Source organism: Chaetodon trifascialis, chromosome 3 (assembly GCF_039877785.1).
Source record: "Chaetodon trifascialis isolate fChaTrf1 chromosome 3, fChaTrf1.hap1, whole genome shotgun sequence".
Taxonomy (NCBI): domain Eukaryota; kingdom Metazoa; phylum Chordata; class Actinopteri; order Chaetodontiformes; family Chaetodontidae; genus Chaetodon; species Chaetodon trifascialis.
The window spans coordinates 11,736,161-11,759,420 of NC_092058.1; the positions used below are offsets into that span (position 1 = coordinate 11,736,161).

Genomic DNA, 23,260 nt, shown 5'->3' on the forward strand with positions numbered 1-23,260 from the left:
CTCCTCTCCTGCTCTCTCGTTGTGTGTTCAGCACTTGCTTACAGACTTGACCGTGCTGCTGAGATGGCAGTGAAAGAGAAGTCGTCATCACATTAGAATGACAGTGCTTTGATGTTTCAGAGGCACAAAGCTTAATGGGTTCTCCGCGTTTCCCTCACACATGACATAAATGATTTGATGCTTTTGGTGGCTGTTTCTAGTTTTTTCTAGACCATTGTCAGTTAAATACATAAGAGATTTATGTGGAGAATGTGAAGTCAGTGGTGAGAAAACTTCAAATTTGTGGTTGTAAAGTCATGTTTGTGCTGCCTTTAACAAAGAGCCATGATTTGTTCCATAGTAACCAGTTAAACCTACATTTCGGTCACAATGCCAGACTTTGTCTTAACTAAACTCAACCCTAAAGTAAATTGTAGTTATATTTGTGAAATGGTTCATCAAGACAGAATTCAATCTACAGGCACCTTAATCTTATATTGTATTATTTCTATATCAATAGTGGGGTACACATTTGATGTTAAGTTTTTAAAGTTACACACAATTGCAAGCTTAGACATCAGGATGGCGCCGGAGTTTGTATCAGATGTAAATACAATAGAGAAGGCCACATGCTGGAAATAATGGAAGAACTCGTAAATGGTTTGTGTGCAAATATGTGAAACGTACACAACGTGTAGCTTTGAAAGTAACAGAAATCTCACAGCCATGAACTGTATGTAAATGTATGAGTCGTCCTGGATGCTGACGAGACCAGGTAACGTATCCACTGCAACAGTCTTTATTCTCTCAACTCTAACTACGTAAATAATAAGCTGCCAATCACGTTGGGTATTTGGACGTTTGCAAGTCTGTGACACCGAAATATGCAACTGTTCAAAACCGCAAAATAAAGATTATCATGTTAAAGTAAGACTCAAGGAAGCTTAAATGGTGCCAAGAGCCGCAACGCATTTAAAGATATGCAGATACAAGTTCCTGTAGCTTTGTTATTAGCACCATGGAGAGATTAGATCACTGTTCAACATGGCAACTCTCGTTCTTTGATGCAGAGGAAAATAGCAAGTCAGACAAGAAATAATATAGTTACTGTATTTTCTAAAGATTGTTATAAATTGTGTTTTGTTTTGCCATTGTAAGATATTACTGAAAAGACATTCATACAGGTTTGATACAACACAAATTAGAAATGGTATTAATTTACACTGGAAACTTGTTTCTTGTCCTATTGCTTTTAAAAGATCAAATGTCTGTGGCAGAAGGGAAAATATAAGACAAAACGAGAAATAAAGGAAATGAAAGGTCAGTGATGGAGGCTGGAAACAAGCGAAGAGGTGAAGGGAAGCAAGGATGAGTGCAAAAAAAAGGATGAAAGAGAGGGCAAAATTATACAAGATGAGGAGAGAGGAACCACACTCGCGTGACAAGTGTTCTCATAGTGGACTGGAAGACTGTATTACTGCCCTACAGCATGCCTCCAGGCCTTAGCCCAGTTGGTGGGTACAGTCATGTGGAGAGCTCGAATATCATCCACGCCTACATGCAAAGAGGGAATGAGAAGGAAGGAGGAGGCGGGGGGAAGGTGGGCCGCCTTGTAAGAAATGAGAGAAACTTACAGTGAGAAAGAGGAGAGAGTCATCCAGAGCAAGGACGGAGGACACTGGTAGACGGGACTGAGAGAGGGAAAGACTGCACAGAAAGTATAAAATCAGGGACAGACTGAGGAGTGAAAGGGTGGGGAATAGTTGTGAAAAGATGAGGAAGAAAATGAAAGAGAAGGGGAAGGAACAGGAGGGATGGATTACGGACAGCCCCAGGTGGAATAGGAAGTAAAGTTGCCAGCTCTCCCTCTGGCATATGTCCTCGCCTGCGGGAGCACCCAAGGACCAGGGAGAGGGCAGCTGGTCCGTAGCCACGTCCAGGCCAGGACGTGCCAACCATAGCCCAGTCATGCCAGGCTGGGCGTCCTATGCCAGCGACTGTCCTTGTGCGTAGAAAGTCACGTCAAGCTAAACCTCTTTGGATTCTCTGGGAATAAAAGGCAGCGGCGTTGCTGTCTGCCTTTTGTTTGTCTTCTATTTGTTCGTTGCTCTTTCTCCTGCCTTCATATGTGTTTGCAGCAGCGGTCTCAGTGTTTTTCCACAAAGTGGCTGGAGTTGTGCCAAATGAATTCAGTGACACGTTCCTAATTCAAAATCTGTTTTCTGGATATGAATTGCACACTTAAATTTTGTGCTGCTGAAGTGTGTGAATACTGTGATGTATAGATATATTTTATAAAATTCTGAATTTTAATCCCCCCCCCCAAAAAAAAACAAAAAAAAAAAAAACAAAAACAAAAAACAACAACCTCACAGATCATTCAGTCATGTGATGGAGTTCTGGCTCAAGCCTTAGTTGCCCAAATGTAAGATGACCCTGATCATAAGAATAACCTTTGCAGCACCTGTTTTGGAGAAACTCTCTGATTGATGAATACATAATGTCATTTATGTCCTTAATGTAAGACGGGCCCACAAATTTAATTTCCAGAAAACAAACTTAGTGTCTCAGAAAACATTTGGGCCTGAATAGTGATTAAATCCCATGGTAGGAAATTTAATTTGTATTGGAATTAAAACCTTAATTTTAATACACAAACACAAATTCAATCTTCCAAAATGTAGAAACAAGCCAAATTAGTTCCGAATGCAGAATTCAGCTTAATTTGTATCATGAACTAAGGGAACCTGAATAGTAAACAAGTGGCATTAATGATGACCATTGGCTTCTTTAATAAAAGTTCTGAAGTTACATCATGCAAAGCAGAAACAATACCTAGCACCTTTTGACATGTTTTATAGAGCAAACATCTCTTATTAATTTAAGTTTTTATGCATAAATCATCATTTAAAACTGTAATACATCCTGTACGGTTTCCAGCAGGTCGTTTACCTTCAGTTGTTTGTTGTGGTGTTTTTCTGTTGCTGGGAGCCTATTCTCCCAAACACTTAGCAGACAGTGGAGATGAGGCCATTTGTTCCAGCCCCTCATTAGCCAATGACAGGCAGTGTCTTCCTGATGTAATCATTGGTCATTAGGAAAAGGCATTAATTCTGTTATTTACTGCAAACTCAGTATAAAGTATTTATACTCATGTCTGTGTCTGTAAGCACCACAGCTGAACATTAACCAGATATGTCCAATTACTAGGTGAACATGGTCCAGCAGTCTGATTGGGTTTTAATGATTAATGAGATTTTAGCTGACTTTCTCTCTGGCTCTCAGCTAGAACCCGTGGCTCATTGCAGCTGCATCTAAATGGACATGTAAAATATCTCTGAGCCTTAGTGAATCAATATTCATTGTTTCTCAAGAAATGGGGGTTTTCAAAATATTGAGCTGTTTAAGCAAACATTGGAAGCAGATATGTCATTAAGTAAAGTCAATTTAAAATTATTTAGCCCAAAATGTGCCTCAAAGAGCTTTACAGTCTGTACAGCGTACAGTAAAGTACGACGCCTTCTATCCTGAGACCCGCTTCAGAAAAGAAACCTTTAACAGACAGCTAGAGAAGAGGGATGCCTCCTACACGACAGACAGGCATGCAGTAAGTGTCCAACGTACAGCGTAAACTGAGAAAAAAACAGAAAAAAAAAACAGTCAAATTACACTATGGAGAATAAATGACAGTATTAAGTAAATAATAAGTCACCTTTAAAGGGCACGTTCAAACAGTTTATTAGCATTATCTATCAAAACCTCATTAGCAGGTGGACATGAGCGGTTCATTAGATGGAGAACGTGAGTGCACCAATTCCTACAAACCATTAATGTGATTAACTGCACTGCCAATGCGGAGTCTTTCTCAACACATTTTGGCAAGTGCCGAGCGAAGAAAACAAAAGAAGAAAGTAAAATTGACAAAGGAAGAAATGTCAAGCTATCCTTTTAAATCTAATCCTGGTTGGAGGCTTGTTTAGACGCAGAACAGCAAGCCTGCAGTCAGTCTATTTTGGGGCAAATAGCACAGACTGAAGGTGTCTGCTTAGCAGCAAGTCAGAAGCATTATGCTCAGTGTGCTTTTGACATGCCGTGCTGTGTGTGTGTACGTGTACGTGCATGTGTGTTAGAGAAAGACAGTGTACCTGACAAGCTGTTCTTTAGCTCTGAGTGTAGGTGTCAAGTGTACTCTTGGTACTATATAGCAAGACCCCGGGGAGACGAGCTTTCAGCTCAGTGCCAGCTAATAGGGAACCGAATGTAACCGAACAGGACTGCAATTCTGATTAACAGCAACACTGACTTGCTATTTGCTATCAAACATGTGATTTACTTTGCCCAAATTGTCCTTATTTTCTTTTATCAAACCCAAATGAATATGTGTGTGATTATGTGAACAGGCATGTTATGAGTAATGACAGTAGGAATTGCACACTCTCGCATGTGTCGGGACTTATGAGCGTCAGTGTCACTACAGTGGTCAGCGTGTGAGTGTGTGCAGGATATTGATGATAATGAGATTTGTTGTATCACAGTGGCTTGAACAGACAACAGTGTATTAAAAGAAAAAGATATTACTACTCACACTATGCTTTATTGCTTGTATTTCTGCGTGATTTGACAGCTGAGAGAGAGTGAGTAAATAGAGGGAAACTCAGGATATGCTAATGAATAAGGACAGGGAAAAGATGAAAAGGGGCGATAGAAAGACTTGAGGACATGTGTGAAGTGAGATGAGTGAAAATCCTGCAAGAGAATCAGAGCCAAAGAGTAAGAATCCCCAAGTGGCGGCGAAAGCGCCCTCTCTCCCCCCCCCCAAGTCTCTGCTTCCAAACATGCTTTGCCCAGTGTTACCATGGCGACGCTGAGTCTTCCACAAGCTGACCACATGCACACACTCACACACTCGCACATACCGTTAGTGTGTGCAATTTCACACGTATATTGTTGCACCTGCACAGCTTTGAACAGACACATGCATAAGCTGCAGTGAAAGGCTCCTCTGATAACGGACACGCTCCAGCTTTGAGAAGCCGAGACATCACATACTGTACAATGTTTCCTCTCTGCTAATCGCATTTACTGATCACCAGCTAATTTTCTCTAGTTCTGACTTTTTAAACATGAAGATTTGCTGCTTTTTGTTTGTTGTCTATGGCAGTAAATTGACTGAGTATCTTTTGGTTTTGGATCGTAAGTCAGAAAGAACGAAGCAATTTGAGGATGTGACTTTGGTTCTGGCATGTTGTTTATTTTCACAGTTTTACAATATTTTATAGACAAGAGGTTGCGCTTCATATTATGGTAAACATATTCACCATTACATAGTTGCATGCATATTAACTTTTTATTAGACATTATAAAGCTCTTATTAACACCTTATTCTGGTTTAGAGCTATTAAGGGTTGGGTAATAAGATCATAATTGAAGAAACAACTTCCTCACTATTAAAAAGCAGTTATTGTGAGCAGTTGTCGCATATAGTCATGCAGAATGAGATATTAATGTTTCATAATGACTAATAAACAGCCAAGAGCCAGCTACTAATATGCATGCTAATAAGCAACTAGTTAATGATTTGCCCCGTAATATAAAGTGTTACCAAGAAAATAATCTACATGTTAATTGATAGTTGAAAAAGAGCTTTATTTTACACATTCAATCTAAAACAAACTGACTCCACAGTTGACACACACAGTCCATGCAGTCATGTAGAAATGTGGACGCTGAGATGCTCGCTGAACCAGAGGAAAACACAGTTCCAAATGTACAATTAAATGTCCAAATTTAACAAATGTCCAGATTGCGCTGGGTTGAGCCGTATGCCTGAAATAAGAACATTCAAATTTGATTCCATCTATCTCATCTCCTACCCTCCCACACAGAGCAACCCCTTCACCTGCTAGCTGGGTAATTACCGCTAGCAGCTATTTCAAGCCTTACATTGGTCGCACTGCGCTGAAGAAAAGAGAATCTCATTGATTGAATAGGTCACAGAACAAACAGCAAAGACTATTTGTTCTTAAAGTGCATTCAGTTGAAGAATCTCTGCAGCAGGATTGTCTTTACAATATGAGAAAATGCAGCTGAAGATGGAATGTAATCAAATATGCATGAAGGTACAGTCTGTACAGTGAGGGGAAGAATATAAGAGAGCTTTAAATTATCAAAACTTATGAAGAGAAGTTAAGAGAAAAACAACTACATGTAGAAAATAAGCATTCATTACTCTATTGCATCAAATATTAGCCCACAAACTCTCTTCCTCTGCCTCTCCAGCCTCCAGACAAGGAAGGCGGTCTGCCGAAGCAGGTGGGCAACAAGACAGAGTGTGGCCTGCTGGGATTGGTTTTGGACCTGAAGCGGGATTACCAGCCAATAAGAAACCAGATCCCAGAGGAGAAGCTTTACAAAGTCTACACCTTCAACTCTGTCAGGAAGTCCATGAGCACCGTCATCAAATTGTCTGATGGGAGCTTCCGCATGTACAGCAAGGGAGCCTCCGAGATCGTCCTCAAAAAGTGAGTCTGCCTCTGATTACTGTGACGTGATTCTGGTCATAACTGCAGCACATAGCCTTGTTGTACGGTAATATGGTATAATAAAGTGCTGAACTTTTACCAGATGCATAGAAAATCCATTTTGAGTGCATAATGTGCTTGAGGGTACAAGCAATGCAATGAGAGCAGGCTAGATTTTCCACTAGAAGGTCACATAATTGTGACACTCTAAAGCACATTACAATAACAGCACAGTAACAAATGAGTAGCTCTGAGACAAACATCAGAGGCAGTAATAAACCCTCCTCCACCCGATGAAGCAGGGAGCGGAAATTTGACAATGATAGACTTTTAACATTAAATCGAAACTGACAGTAATATCTGGTAGGTTTTGTAGCCACTGTGGATTTAACACATTAGACATAAATACAGTAAGATAAATAAGTGTAAATAAAGAGTTAATTTTCTTTTTTACTAGTTTACAGTATGTTAATTCAATCCAGCCCCTTTGTTTGACTACATGTGTTTATTTTTCATTTGTATGCTCCACTTACTGTAGATCAGATGTTGATCTACGGTAAACTCTGTCCACTCTGGTGGTGCTGTTTCACTGCTCTCATCATGGCCCATTTGACCACAAGGTCAAAGATCATGTATCCATAGCTTGCATGTATCGAACATGTGAGACTGAGTGATAGAAAATAAACCCTCAGCCCGTTATCTATTCTTAATCACAAATATTTGTTATATTTCTTAAGAAGCTCAATGTTGTTTTTAAGGCAGTAGCAACACCGCTCTTTTTTTCTTTTTCACTGATGAAGCACTGATCATAATCAATCAAGACCAAAATGTTTTCTGTTCCTTCAAAGTCGCTACGATTTAAAAACTGCGTTTAACATTACATACTATATAAAGTGGATGCGTAGGACTCCTCTGCAGTATATTTGCTTTTCCACATTGGCACATTTTGACAACCCAGAAGTCACAATACACAATATGAAATGCTCCCGTCCCACCACTCCACCCTGACTCACAGATGCAGCCATATCCTGAACGAGGTGGGTGAGTCCAGGGTTTTCCGTCCACGGGACAAGGACGAGATGGTGAAGAAGGTGATCGAGCCCATGGCGTGTGACGGCCTGAGGACCATCTGTGTGGGGTACCGTGACTTCAGCGGTGACCCTGAGCCCAACTGGGAAGATGAGAACAACATCCTCAATGACCTCACGGCCATCTGCGTGGTTGGGATCGAGGACCCCGTCAGGCCAGAGGTAGGAGCGAGTGAAACTAAAGCGGGTTATAAATACACACTACAATACCAGCAGCTTGGTGTGTCTTCACCTTACCTTTTACCTTAAGGTTTTACATATTTACTGTATGAGATCTTGTCTGTCCTACAATGGTTTTAATATTTTCTAGACATATTAAGATTTCAAGTGTCTCCACTGTGCTCCTGGTGTGTGCTGCCCCAGGAATGAATTAAGTATCGTACATCAACCATCATTCCTCTGTACTGTATTAACGGTGTGCTATTACAGTTACAGTTTTCATATCTACATGTATGAGAGCATTTAGGCTTTTCTATGTACAGGTCTGTAATATCTGAGACTGTGTGCCAAGACCTAGAAATAACAGCAAAGTCAGCTGCATCCTGTACGTCAACAGTGTGTCAGTAGAAAATCAGTATTATTAGCAGTATTAGCATAGCATGGAGTAGCATGGAGTATTAGCATAGCATAGCATTAGCAACATGTACTGTACAACTGTTGAATAATATATCCATAAACTGAGAGATGTGACATATATATATACACACACACATATATATACATATATATATATGTATGTGTGTGTGTGTGTGTGTGTGTGTGTGTGTGTGTGTGTGTGTGTGTGTGTGTGTGTGTGTATATATATATATATATATATATATATATATATATATATGTATGTATGTATGTATGTATGTGTGTGTGTGTGTGTGTGTGTGTGTGTGTGTGTGTGTGTGTGTGTGTGTGTATATATATATATATATATATATATATATATATATATATATATATATATATATATATATATATATATATATATATATATATATATATATATATATATAATGGGGTAAAAAGCTACTGTTGGAACCAAATCTTTGATGGTCACTATGTGCCCGTCTGTTGAAATTCAGTTTTCAATATGTAACAACCCTCAATTACCTTTTTCCAGGATTTCAAGTCCTGTGATTATGAAAAGCCTCTGTTCAGTTGCAAAAGATAATCCAGTTTCTTTCCTAGAAAGCCCAGCTTTAGACACATAAACAGTTCTATGGATTTTCGTTGCATCAGACCAGCTCCTGTGATCGCTTCCATGAAATCACTCGCTTGTTTCTATCAAGCTGGAGCTGTGGGGACAAAAAGTGAACAAAGCAACCAGACTCTGGGGCAGCCTGCACAGTGAGCTGATAGAGAGGGTTCATGTGTCATTTTGAAGACTCAATGTTAGGGTGTGTGTATGATCAGTTGCTTCGCTGATGATTATTGATTCATGAAATGTGCACTTCAGCCTGAGACGGTCAGCTTTAGCTGCTAACGTGTGCTGCTCAGTTATATTTTTAACATGCGGTTGCTCCTTATATGTGTTGCAGTTGAGATGTTGCATGTTGTGAATATTACTGTATTATGTAAATATTATTTTAATATATGAATTTATTATATTGGGTCCTGAAATTTTCAGTTTCTGGGAGAGATGCAACTTGAGGACATGACTGTGCAGATGCCAAGGATACACTGCGCTAAACAGATAGAAAGGGGTCTCCTGGTGTTGCTACTTTACTTTTGTGTCTGTTTGCAGATGAAGACATTACACTCAACATAAACTGTGACCACAAAAAATCCCTGTTATTGCGTAAAAATCTCCCAAACTGTTAACTTCAAGGATCAGTGAACAGCAGGGTTAGAAAGGGTAACAGGTTAAAACATACTCTCAGCCTGCAGAGGAGTAAAATTACATTTGCAATGAGAAGCATTATATATTTATATGTAGAAATAAGTGATACAGCAAGAAATGTTTTCTTCAGCAGCTCGAGTCTTTTATGATGAATTTCATTTGAAGAAAAGTAGGAAAGTCTGGTGAAAAGAGGTATCTGTGTACAGTAGGAAAACTGACCTCACTTGACAGCTCCTGTGCAAGTACAGGGAGGCAGGAAGCTAACTGACTACTGCATTATTCAACTTCCTCCTTTAATCTTTTTTTTTTCCACCCCCCTCCTCAATCTGTAACATGGTCTCTCATTCAACCTCTCCCAATCACGTTTCCTCATTTCCACCCCTCTCCATACTGCAGGGTTTGTCTCTCACCTCTCTCTGGTTTCTCTCTTTCTCTTTTGACTTCCTCTGCACCTGCCTTGCTCTTCCACTATCCCTTTCTCTCCCTCTCTGCCTGGAGCCGAGTTATGCAAGCAGCCGAACAGACCTAGATAAAATAGATAAGGGAGAAGAGAAACCACGGTGCTTAAATTAATAAGTAAACAATCTTAGGAACAACTAGATAGCCAACCTTTTACATCACAGTGTTATTTAAGGTTGTGGATTTAAGCAAATTACAGAGTCATCCTGAGAAGATGAACTTAGAAAGAAATGTGCAGCAGGAAGCCAAATATTGCACATTGGACATGCTGTAAAGCGGATCCTGTAAAATTTGTGATATTCAGTCATACTTCAGGTGTTAATACAGTCCCTTGCATTCCTCCGGTTTGCTGCACTTCTGTTTTCTTCCACCACAGAAGTCACTTAACATCTGACATTTTCAATAACTGGTGTGGAAAAGCAGTGCTCTGAACACCGCTGCACTCCACTAACATCTTTCCAGGTCTCTTAGCAGGACTGGCTAATATTGGAAATGAGATGACTTTCCGCTCTGCTAAAAAGGTCACACAGAGTGGTAAACATGTTTTTGGTTTGTTTATTAGTCTCCGATTTCTTCCTCCAGAATGCAATGTTCTTTTAATAACTGGCTGCTAGGGCTGCTCCCAAAGAGATGGGAAGGGAGAGAATGGGAGAGAAAACGACGAGGGGAAGATAGAAAAAGCAAAACAGATTCGGAATCGGATAGCGGGTACGGACAGAAACAGGAGGAAAACAAGTGTGTAACCAGATCTGCAGAGACGCAAGAGGCTTGTTTTTCAGTCTCACCTACTAGCCTCCTACCCTCTTCCTCTGATGGGCCAGATTGTATTTTATTAAGCCTCCGCTCTTCTCCTCTCCTCCTCTCTCCACCTCCTCTTTCGGGTGACCAGTCAACTAGAGCAGTGTGAATCCAAAGGAGAGGAGAGTAAAACAGACAGCAGGGATGACAGATAGGCAGACGGGAACTTGATATCTTGATAACAATGACTTGGTGAGAGCAGGATGTAATAATTTGCTTCACTTGCCACAGTATTTACTGCAAGAGCGTCTTTATTTTGTCAGATCACATTACTTAAAATGAACTAATGAATTAATGTACTTGTGCACTGTATTGACTATTTAACACATTACCAACTCAGCTCATGTATGAATACTGATGTTAGCAGGCCGCTAAGTGCACATTTGTGAATAATATTGTCGTCATTTTCAGAACACATTCAGCCTCCTTGACCCTCTCCTCATTGGGAAATTGGTGCAAAATTATAGTCAGAAATCACATTTTTTATTTAGTATTTTATTTCGTGTGAATGATAAGATCCAAAGCTAATTTGACCTCATTTTTATGTATCATATCTGTTTCTAATTGTAACATGTCTATAATTTGACAAGCATCAATTGAAAAAATGTAATTAAAACCTTGCATTTCTAATCTTTAAAGTGTACGTCTATGTAACGTTTGAAAGAAGAGATAAATTATTCTTTATTTTACAAATGAAAAGTTGGATTCAGAAGCAGTAAAACACAAGAAATCCTTGTTTAATTCAGTACACTGAAGCTTATGGTGGCTAATGTTAGCTAATTTAGCAAGCCTAAGATAAATATGGCTGTACAACTGTCATATTTTTTCTCCAGTATTGCTTCTGTTGTGGTGAGTTTAGCATTAAATCATAATTTTCACATGTGGCAGCTGTGGAGCAAAAGTTTCTCTGCACGTAGTCTCAATTCATCTATCTATGACGAGCCACACAACAGAATCATAAGACGTGAAATTCATTAAGTGGGATGAAATTATACATTTGTTTGTTTAACCTCCAGCTCATTAAAGATCTGCCCTTCTCCACTGTATACATTCATAATCAGCTTCCTTCAAGCAAATTAAAACTTCCATCCTCCAGTTTAATGGGCCGATATTGCAGTGGTGGATTAATTTGGTCTTCCGTCCTATGTTGTACTTTGCATATGTATTTGTGAGTACAATTATGCTCCCATGTGTATCTGAAATATGCCCAAGTGTCTGTGAGTGTGAGGTGGAAAGTGTATATTCCTGCCTCTGTGTGTGTGTGTGTGTGTGTGTGTGTGTGTGTGTGTGTGTGTGTGTGTGTGTGTGTGTGTGTGTGTGTGTGTGTGTGTGTGTGTGTGTGTGTGTGTGTGTGTGTGTGTGTGTGTCAGAGAGAAAAAGAGCAATGGTACGAGTTGCTGTTACTGTGTGTGTGCACACGGTTGTTTATGTGTGGGTTTGGAGAGCAGTGCTCGCCCACACTGACCTTTGTCAAGAAGAAGATGTTTCTGAATTAATACTGTGCTGTTTCTAGCTGGTTTCACCGCAGATCAATCTCCATACAGTAATATCCTCCAGTTATTCTACTCTACACTACTATCTGGAGGGAAAAGAGCTCAGATAAAATGCTTCATTATACATCTCAGCAATACAAAAACGGACAGGTGTCAGAATACTGTTCAGATAAAGTAAGCATAAGGAAGTTAGATCTGTTTTGTACACCTGAATGTGTTTTGCCTGTCAAAGATAGCAGTATTGTTGCTACTGGTCTGTTCTTTAAGCTGCTATGATCAACATTTTTATCGACAACAGATCTTGCATGTGAAAGGGAAATAGTTATCACCCGACTGTCCTCTCAGTCATTCTCCGCTCGACAGAACTTTATAACGTTTTTCTGCTCTGTCCATAACTTTAGTGTTTTGACTCAGTCTTACTGCTCTCATACTGCGGCAGGCAGCTGTTTTCAGCAATAAACACTGAAAAAGTGACTGTTATGTACCCAGCATCAGATGGCAGATTGATAAAGTTAGCGACTAGCTGCTGAACATAGTGGCACATTTAGCAGCAGATAACTAAATATTTGAGACCAAAAGCAGGGTTAAAAGGAAAGTGAATACTGGACTCACATTTGTCGGGTAGCCAGAAAAATGACTGCACATTAATGCTAATGTTGCTCTAGATGTGCTGGATGTATACATAAGTAGCTGTTTGCTAACAAGTTCACCAAATCAGCTTGTTATCATCAGTGATCTTATGTTTACAGTGATATGTGTGGTGACTAGTTCTGTTGTACCACATTGTTTTGCGCATGTCTTTATGCATCACTCTTTAGGTGCCCGATGCTATCCAGAAGTGCCAGCGTGCAGGCATCACAGTGCGCATGGTGACAGGAGACAACATAAACACAGCCAGGGCCATTGCCATCAAGTGCGGCATCATCCACCCCGGGGAGGACTTCCTCTGCATCGATGGCAAAGAGTTTAACCGGAGGATCCGCAATGAGAAAGGAGAGGTAGAGTAATTACTGTCAGAGTGAGAGAGGCTGAGCTCAGGAGAAAGAAAGACACCTCTCTAAAGCTACATCACCACCACCTGTCCTTTTCTTTCTCTTTGTGTCCAGGTGGAGCAGGAACGCATTGACAAGGTTTGGCCTAAACTCCGAGTTCTGGCCAGATCTTCCCCAACCGACAAGCACACACTCGTCAAAGGTGAACTGGTTACACTCTCTTATACTCATGACTGCTGATCAAAATGAAACACCCTGTTTGCTGTATGTACCTTCCTCATGCTGGATTCAGTGTATGTGCACTGCTGCATGTGCTGCTTTGTTTATGTGTGTATGTGTGTTTTTATCACAGGCATTATCGACAGTACAATGGCAGACCAGAGGCAGGTGGTGGCTGTGACAGGAGACGGGACCAACGACGGGCCTGCGCTGAAGAAAGCCGATGTCGGCTTCGCCATGGTGAGTAAACCCTGTTTCCCTTTCCCCCCCCTTTTTTTTTTAGGTTTTTCTCTTTCTTTTCTGCCCTGCTTGCTACCTTTTGGAATTGATCTCAGTCAACATCTGCAGATATCTTCTTCACCTCTGCAGTATTTCAGGTTTGTTCTCAGACACTGTTCCTCAGGCTGTGTAGATGTGGAGCTCCCCCTAGTGGATTTATATTCTCATAATTTCTCTGCAGTGCGTTACACTTTTCAGACCTGTTTTTCTTTCATGGCTTTATATTCATTTTGCTATTTGACTCGCCATTTTCCCTTTTTTTCCTCACAAATGAAATAATTTGGCTCATCCAGAGCACCATTGGCAGTGGTTACCAGGCCTGCCATGACTCCACATGCCTCTCAGATGAGCTCCAGTGTCCCTTCATTGACTGTCTTGTTCCAAACAACCTATTCTAACTGATCTGAAATTGTTTATTAGTTAACACTGTCAATTAGGTAAAAGGTAAAACTGGACATTTGCAAAGTACATTTTTCATGTAAGGCATTGTGATGGAATTCAGGATGTTTAGGCTTAGTCTAAACTTAGTCTTTGGTGAAGTTTGTATTTCTTTTTCATCCACCTGGCATGCCAGAAAGAGGACCTTTAAACCATTCAGGTTTTACCTTCATGTCTGTATTTTGACATCTGCAAGCCTCTTGTTGTTGCAGCTGACCAAAGTTTGACAGTGGTGTGGCCTGTGGCTGGTAGTTAAAGATATCCTTTGGTTTGTTTCTGTGGTAGATTGAGGATTAGTGCAATGTGAAGCAAAAGATGATCAGCAAATTTAGAAATCAACTGAGTTGTGTATTAGGATACCGAGTTTCTTTCTGACTGCGCCTTTTCTGCACACCTACAGGGTATTGCTGGAACAGATGTGGCCAAGGAGGCATCAGATATCATTCTGACTGATGATAACTTCAGCAGCATCGTCAAGGCAGTCATGTGGGGCCGTAACGTCTATGACAGCATCTCCAAGTTCCTTCAGTTCCAGCTTACTGTCAACGTTGTGGCCGTCATAGTGGCTTTCACTGGCGCCTGCATCACACAGGTCAGAGGGGGGTGTTGGCAGCTGCATGTGGGGGTGGCGGAGATGAACGACTTTCTTTAAACGAATATCACACTCCTGTAAATACAGATCTTCTAAAAAATGATGATATTTGGAAAAATAAACATTTTTGCACCTTTGCTGCCCTGGTGATTTGTTTGCTGGGGATGAAAAGTAATATACTAGTAAAAGTGAGAAAGTAACTCTTTTTGTTTTACAAAATACAGGTGTGTGACAAAGCATTACAATAACTACACTACTGTTTTTTAGTTACATTCCACCCCCGTTTGTATTGAAGTTACTGGTTCTTAATTGCACTTTCCACCACGTCTCCCCAGGACTCTCCCCTGAAGGCGGTGCAGATGTTGTGGGTGAACTTGATCATGGACACTTTTGCATCTCTGGCCCTGGCGACGGAGCCTCCCACAGAGTCTCTGCTGAAGAGGAAGCCATACGGTCGCAACAAGCCCCTCATCTCCAGCACCATGACAAAGAACATCCTCGGACACGGAGTCTATCAGCTCATCATCATCTTCACGCTGCTCTTTGTTGGTTGGTGGCTGTTATTTTCCTCTGCTCTACATCCCACCACCAAATTCATCGCATCACACTAACTGTCACCTCTTTCCCGCTGCAGGCGAGCAGATCTTTGACATCGACAGCGGCCGTAATGCTCCACTCCACTCTCCTCCATCCGAGCACTACACCATCATCTTCAACACCTTCGTCATGATGCAGCTCTTTAACGAGATAAACGCCCGCAAAATCCACGGAGAGAGGAACGTCTTCGATGGCATCTTCAGAAACCCCATCTTCTGCTCTATTGTTTTTGGCACCTTTGCTATGCAGGTGAGCAGGCTGGTTTTATTAATGGTGTATTTCTGCTTGGTTATTATCATACTTTAGAAGAACATCTTAAGTTGATTTGAACGTGGAAGGGTGTTTGAACTCAGGCATGAAAGCCGTTCTCTCTTCTCTTATGATTTTCATGGTTTGTGCCTTGCTTTGTCTAGATTGTGATTGTGCAGTTTGGAGGGAAGCCATTCAGCTGTCAACCTCTGGACCTGGAAAAGTGGATGTGGTGCGTTTTCCTCGGGCTGGGAGAGCTTGTCTGGGGACAGGTAACACGCAAACTCATCTGTTTCTCAGTTTTTCCTTTTTCCCACTGTTCTTGTTTTCCTGCATTTATTCTAGTTTATCGTGTTTCTCTGTGAATCTCCTCTGTGCTGTGAGCTTGCCACCTTTCCCTTTGACCCAGTGCTCTGCTTTCTCTGCGGGTTAGGTGATCGCCACCATACCCAATAGCAGGTTGCGCTTCCTGCGGAGGGCGGGCCAGTTAACGCAGAAAGACGAGTTACCAGAGGAGGACGTGAATGAGGAAAACGAGGAGATCGACCACGCAGAGAGGGAGCTGAGGAGAGGGCAGATCCTCTGGTTCAGAGGACTGAACCGCATTCAGACTCAGGTGAGGACACGAGAAGGACGCGAATTCAATCTCCATGTTGTGATTTGTTGTTTTATTTCACAGAGAGATTTTGCTGGATTGATTTTTCCTGAGAGAAAGAATATATGGATGTTTAAAATTTTGACTTAAACAGGGTTACTCTTAAAAAGTAACCCATAATAAGGAAAAAAATAAGGTTTTGTTTCAAAATTAACACCAACAAGATTAAAGTGGAAGTTTTCTATTTGTCTTTGTCATATGATCAGTTTCCAGTAGGACGTCGTAATAGTCAGTGTATTAAAGTCACTTTATCTAAAGATGATTTATTTAGGTTCATGAAGATGCAGCTTCCTCTCTGGACTGAGGCGATCACCAGTGGGCACCTGTGGAAGATCAACGCTCAGGCTTTGGGGTTAAATACAACCAGACATAGTCACTGAATTGTTCTCACTGTGAGCAGCGCTGCACACCGATATCACTGTGATACTCAAGGCCGTTCGGCCTGCGTGTTGGGTTTGATTTCATCTCACTGATGTGTCTCTGATGGTCCAGGGTGAAGCTATCCCACAACATGATACCGTGGAACAGCGTCCTACAGTCAGCCAGACACCTTAAATAAATAACATGTTAATAACTGAAGTAAGATGAGTGGATACCTTGAATGATGTAAATGGCTGCATCTGTATGCTCCACACTGACCAGCTTGTCTTTTTAAAGGGTTGCATCACCCAAATGAGCTCATCCTGTCTTGCCTCATTTGGTGTCTTAACCATGCAGATCCTTTGAAACAATTAAAAAATAATTCACCTACATTGTATTTGGTTGGGGGCAGAAATCTTGAAAACAAACCCTTCCAGTCAAATTGAGCATTTTGTTGATGGGAAACTACACCCTGACCTTTCGTTGCCCCCCCCCCCCCCCCCCCCCCCCCCCCATCGTGCCATGATTGACCACCAAAGTCACCCAGCCAGTCAGCCTGTGTTGCCATTTGGTCTCTGTCACTCTGAGCAGCCATTTGTCCTCTCCTGTCCCGCTCTCCTCCCACAGATTGAAGTAGTCAACACCTTCAAGAGTGGCACCTCCTTTCAGGGGGCGGGGGCTCTGAGACGCCAATCATCCACCACCAGCCAGACCCAGGATGTAACCAATGTTTCTAGTCCTAGTCACGTGTCCTTGTCCAATGCCCTTTCCTCTCCTACAAGCACTACTGCTGCTACTGCTCCTCCCACTACTGGCCGTGAGTCAGATCTCTGTCAGTCTGCTTCTGTGCTCTCGTTGCTTCAGGGGTGCCATCACATCACAAATTAAAACTTATCTTTCTCCGCTCTGGAGAATTATTCCCAAAACAAATTAGCAAGACAGTCTCCATTTTGGGGTTGGCATCTCTGAAGAGCCGTTATTTTTTTTTTCCTCTCTTACTATATGCTTTTTTCATTTCCTCTCTTCTCTTCTTCTGTCTTTTTTGCTGTTCATGCTGGATTTCAAATTCATCTTGATATCTCCTCCCATGCTTGGGTGTACTGTCCTCTCATTGGTGAATGTGTGTTTGTTTCCTCAGAGTGCTAGGAGCGCAGGACTAAGGGTGATACCCACGGCGTGACATTTCAGGTTGTGAGTTTGTCTCACTCTGCTCACCCCCCCCCCCCACATCCATCATCCCATCCTCCAATCCTTCCATTTTTATGTCTTGACAGACATTAATGTGAACTAATTCCAATCAACTCACCGAGAGACTGGGTAAACATTCAAGTATAAGACGCAGTGTTGTCTTCTTTCATCTGTGAGTTTGATTACTGATGAGGCAAATCACACTGAATTGATCTGAAGCAAATTTTACCTGCTATTTGATGCATCGTCCAGCTGACACATCATCTGCAATGACAATAAAGGGAGCTACAGTGTGTGCAGCGGCAAAAACAAATCTTTCAAAAGGGGAGCCCAAATGGTGCAACTAAAACCTACCCACAAGGGACGACTGTCAGTATCAGGGACTATCTCTGCTTTTGTCCACCTCCATCTTCTCTTTCTTTCTCTCTGTTTTACACACACACACACACACACACACACACACACACACACACACACACACACACACACACACACACACACACACACACAGTCTCTAATCTCTATTTACTTGATGAAGATCAGATGTAAAACTCTGCTCAGGCTGTGTGGACAGGAATGGAGGGGACAGGAGAATCGCTACAAAGCAGTACGACGCCAATAATTCATCCCGTCTTGTCGCTTCATACTGTCAGTGTAGTTGACTGTCATGTTGCCATAGTTACGGACATAGATCCTCTGCAGCACCAGCGACGTAAATTCAACCCCCCACCCGTTTCTGACACCCCATCAGTGTTACTTGTCAGACATCCTGTCACATGCACTCATCCAGACAGGCCCCTCTTATTATTTTTCTTTGTCTGTTTTGTCTCCTTATACCACACTCTGCCACACTTATTACAGCAGCAGTACTACAATATTGACAGCATATGCAGTATTCATATAACATATCTTTGTAAGTTTTAAACAATACACTGGGGTGAGTCATTTATTTTCATGCATTAATTGTATGTATTGAAGTACAAAGTAGCATTTCTTCTAGCACAGCTTCCCATGGAAAAACTATAATAATAATATTTTTTGGACATTTAGAATTAGCAATATTTTGGACTGAGTCAGTGGAGTCAGTTTAGAAAACAAGCAATTTAATGATGTCACCCTTACATTTTTCATAATTATTTTATACACTAACATGAAATCTGAAATATATTCAGTAATCAGAATTGTCATTAGTTGTTCGCTGATTCATAGATTCTAGCATTAGCATTTAGCATGAGTCAATGTCCTGATAAAGCATCATCATTTTAACTATTATTATTATGCATGTAAATCCTAAATTTCAGCAGATATGTTACACGCAGACGGGGCTTTGATTAAAGCAGCACTTTCCTGTAATCGATGAATTGAATGAACTGACATATAGATACCAATAGTTTGGGGCTTATACTTGAGTGTTTACGTAGACGTGCATGGAGTTGAGGACATGGTTTGACCGTCAGACCTCTGACAGCAAACGTATTATTTCCATTTTTCACTTCCACGTGTTTCGTGTCAGCAGTCTCTGTGCTGGTGTCCACTTCTTCACCACCGCCCTGTTGTCTTGTTGCATGTAGTTTGTGTTTACCTCTTGTTTACTTCCTGTGTTCATAATATCTAAACCTGATGTGTTCGCTCTTAATGCCACTGTTGTTTTGTTTTCGTTTGGTTTTTTGGATGTGTGGTTCTGTTGTGAGTTCTACACTGCAATGCTCGTGTCGAACCAACCTACTATGCAGGCTTGAGTTTGACGGTCTCCATTGCCCTGTTTGGGACCATGCTTTACCCACCCTGTGCTATATCCGTGTGTTTGTGTGTCCCATTCAGAGTCTGTGTGGATATTTTCCCAGACGGTGCTCTGGTACCTCCAGAAGTTTTTAAACCACCTGATTGGATCTCTCAGATCTAACCTCCTTCCTTCTTACTGACCTCGTCCACCAGATTTCTTCAAACTTGCATGTGATATTCTCCTTTAATTTTTTCTGTGAGCATTCCATTTATTAACGTGGCTTGTTTCTAGGTATACAGCACATTGGACTAAAGCGTATACTTACAACGAGCGTTTGTGTTGCTTTGGTCTTTGTTTTTCTCGAAATGTATGATTTGGTTGTGTTTTTTTTCGGATTGTGTTCCACACGGCTTTTCTTAGTGCACGCCCAAACTGAGTGACTTGTGAACTGTAGTCATCTTGTGTGAAAGCAGAACACAGACTACAGTTGCCTTTTCTCTTGTTGGTCCTTCTCCTCCTCCTTACCCCAATTAAGAGGTTCTCTCCTTCCCCTCTGTCCCCTTCTCTCTCCCACTTCCCTCTCTCCTCTCATCCTGAGGGTCCCTCCAAACCTTCCATTATGTCCCTGGCATCACCTCTCATCATTTTTCTTCCCTTTTCCTCCCTTTTTTATGGCAGATCCGCGTTGTGAATGCATTCCGTAGCTCCCTCTATGAAGGCCTGGAAAAACCAGACTCCAGATCATCCATCCACAACTTCATGACACACCCCGAGTTTAGGATAGAAGACTCCACGCCCAACATCCCCCTCATCGACGACACAGATGACGATTCTGCTCGGAGGAGGGGCAAGTACTCCAGCCAGCCTTCGTCCCCCAACAAGAATAACAACGCCATCGACAGTGGCATCAATCTCACCATCGACACCAGTAAATCAGCTGCTTCCTCCAGCCCTGCCAGCCCTCTTCACAGCTTGGAGACCAGCCTCTAACCCTGATCCTAACCTCAGCTCTTAACCTCTAACGTCATTTCCTTGCAGTCTGGGGGCACCTCCTCCAATTCCTCCAGACCTTTAACTGCAACCTTACACCTTGTCACCCTCAAAATTTCACCCAGTCCAGCTCAATTCCCATCTTCCAGCACCCTCCAACCCCCCATTCACCACCTACACAGGACAGGTCCTGTGACAAAATCTCCATCTGCCCCCCTTAAACGTGGAGCTCTTAAAGCTCTCTGCTCCTCTCAAAATGGAGAAAATCTTAAAGTAATATGGCAAGGTGAAAAGAAAAACAAACTTAACATACAATCAAAAAAGCGCAACAAAGCCACAAAACCTACACAGCCATCCTGCTTTTGTGGTTGTATGTGTACGGCAGTGGCGGCGGCAGTGGTGTGTATGACTATATGCGTGTTAAGCATGTACTGTATTAGCGTGCCGCTGACTGCACACATGTATGAACTGTGTCTTTAGTGGCACCAGGCGGAGGACGATGAGGAGGGAGACCCTGCTGAGGAGTAAAAATCACAAAACAGGACAGACTCGAAACTCCCCTTACACTCCCCCTCCTCTACAATAACATTGTCAATACTGATAATAGTTTAAATTAAATTGAAAAGCATTGTTATTATTCTGATTCTCATTCTGATTATTATTGTTATTATTATTGTTGCTCCTGCATGAATGTACATTACCCAAGTTTTATTTAAAAGGGGTTTAATTTTATTGGAGTTTTTTCGTTGTGATGGGCTAGGCCTCAAGGCGGACTACTGCTTTAAAGACAGCTTCTCTGAGTTCCTGGCCTGCAAAGTTCCCTCTTCTGTGTGGCATGAACATGTACCCAACTGTAAAAATTTATTTCATCCATAAACAGAGATGAGTGACGAGGTGGTGGGGCTCAACTTGCACAGTAGTTTTGCACCTGTCGGAAAAGAGGAACGCAAAATAATATTGATGATGATAGCATTTATGGGATATATTCTATAAATATAAATACATACTATAAATATATTTAGAGAGAGTTTATCTTTGTTTGTCGGCATGTTGCCTTGTTCCTGCTTCAATGGCTCAAAATACTTTGACTTATTTATGTCTTAAAGAGAATGTAATTTGTTTACAACCTCGTAGAGATAAACTTCCTGGTTTCTAGAAGGAGAGAGGTGGAGCTGGAGCTCAGAAGGACCAGAGCTGTGTTGGTGTGTTATTACTGAAAAAACGTGCTGGAATTTGCCTGCTATCTTTTCAGATATTGTAGATATTTTTAGAGGATTGACAAACAAAAAGAAACCAAAATGTAATGGGATATGTAGTAAATGTGGAATCTTAGTATTACGCTATATGATTGTTGGGATCAAGTTGGAGTGGCTTGCCTTTTCTAAACGGAGGCCTCCCTTTTGTGACAGAGGGGGAATATTTAATTCTTTTTTTCACTTCTTCTTCTTCTTCTTCTCTTTTTTTTTAAATTGTGTTTTTTTTTCTGTGCTTCAGCGCTGGCCTGGGGTCAGGGCTCGAGTCAAAGGCTGATATCAGGACCTTTACAGTGAACTGTCTTCTAGATAAACCTGTTTGTTCAAAGGACTTGATGTTTTAAAAATATGTGGGACCATCGAAAAGGCTGCAATCGAGTCATATTAGAAATCCGCAAAGTTATATTTGGCTTATCTGTGCCGCACGGAAATCAGACTTATTTTGTTTTGGTTTAAAATTTGGAATATAATGTGTTGTTTATTTTTTATTTCGTTCCGATTTATTTTTAGTCGAAAAGATTTTTCCTTTTCCTCTCGCAGAGGGACACACACAGCCCCACAAAGCTGTTGGCATTTTTAACATCTGGAAAAAAAAAAAAAAAAAAAAATGAGGAAAAACAGACAAAAAAACAAAACAAATTACAACAAAAATGGAATGTTGCTTTGACTCTTTTTCTATATATAAAAAAGACGATCCTTTTCTGCACTATCTGGTTATGAATGAAAACTTCTGTGGTGTAATTCTAGATGTGCTTTTGTGTGTTTTAACCAAGCTTGTCTTCCTGCCGTCACAGAATATACAGTACTCTAGCATCTCAACTGTACTCACTAGTTGTAAACTATTTATTGTGCTTTGACCAATCAGACATTACCAGAGAGGTTACATACAGAATGCACATTTACCCTGTCTTATTGCACTCAGAAGGACAAGGCCACTTAACTAGCCTGTGCTATTGTTATTTCTATTACTAACCGAAGTCATTGGCAAGCATGACATGATAGGCTCATTATGCAACTTGAAAAAATTGACGGTTTTTCTACTTTTAAAAAACTCCTATACACTACTACAGTATATACAATCATTTATCCGAGCATCTTTTTTCTTTTTTATATCCTCCTCCTCTGTCATTTCCCAGTCGATCCGTCCATCTGGAGAGGGTGCACAAGCTTTACCAGTCAGCTCAGGCGTGTTGAAAACGTAACATGGACCATTTGAATAAAATCTGTCTTATTTGAGTTGAGAAAAATAGTCTGGATCCTGATATTCTGCTTAGAGTTGATTTATTTTGTTTCCTTTCCAGCATTTTAACTTGACAATTTATTTGTCTGTCTGTACAAAATTAAAAACAATAAACAAACCACATTTTCAATGAAAAGAAAAAAAAAAGACTTAAGCCAACATTCTCAAACCACTTTTACATCCAGGAGGACATTCAGCTTTAAGGGGACGCAAAGACGACAAGTTTAAAAATAATCTTTGTAAATACAGCAATGAGTCCACTGAGGACAGAAACTCCATGCGGAGTGGTGTGAAAACAGGAACTCTTCCTGACTAC

At 41.2% G+C, this 23,260-nt stretch overlaps 1 protein-coding gene across 14 annotated transcripts in view; it reads left to right on the forward strand.

The window, feature by feature from the left end:
• The window catches only part of atp2b2 (ATPase plasma membrane Ca2+ transporting 2), a 119,431-nt gene extending 96,480 nt beyond the window's left edge, over nucleotides 1-22,951 (forward strand). For 11 of the 14 annotated variants that reach the window (XM_070958581.1, XM_070958574.1, XM_070958572.1 and 8 more), the window contains 11 exons: nucleotides 6,259-6,500; nucleotides 7,516-7,750; nucleotides 12,988-13,167; nucleotides 13,276-13,363; nucleotides 13,514-13,620; nucleotides 14,498-14,689; nucleotides 15,025-15,238; nucleotides 15,324-15,535; nucleotides 15,700-15,807; nucleotides 15,969-16,151; nucleotides 20,140-22,951. In XM_070958581.1, coding sequence (XP_070814682.1) covers nucleotides 6,259-6,500; nucleotides 7,516-7,750; nucleotides 12,988-13,167; nucleotides 13,276-13,363; nucleotides 13,514-13,620; nucleotides 14,498-14,689; nucleotides 15,025-15,238; nucleotides 15,324-15,535; nucleotides 15,700-15,807; nucleotides 15,969-16,151; nucleotides 20,140-20,451 — 2,073 coding nt within the window. In that variant the 3' untranslated portion in view covers nucleotides 20,452-22,951. Of the gene's footprint in view, nucleotides 1-6,258; nucleotides 6,501-7,515; nucleotides 7,751-12,987; nucleotides 13,168-13,275; nucleotides 13,364-13,513; nucleotides 13,621-14,497; nucleotides 14,690-15,024; nucleotides 15,239-15,323; nucleotides 15,536-15,699; nucleotides 15,808-15,968; nucleotides 16,152-17,177; nucleotides 17,368-17,688; nucleotides 17,739-20,139 lie in introns of all 14 variants that reach the window. The other 3 variants (XM_070958585.1, XM_070958577.1, XM_070958584.1) reach the window with 1 other exon arrangement.
• Nucleotides 22,952-23,260: the final 309 nt, after the last annotated feature.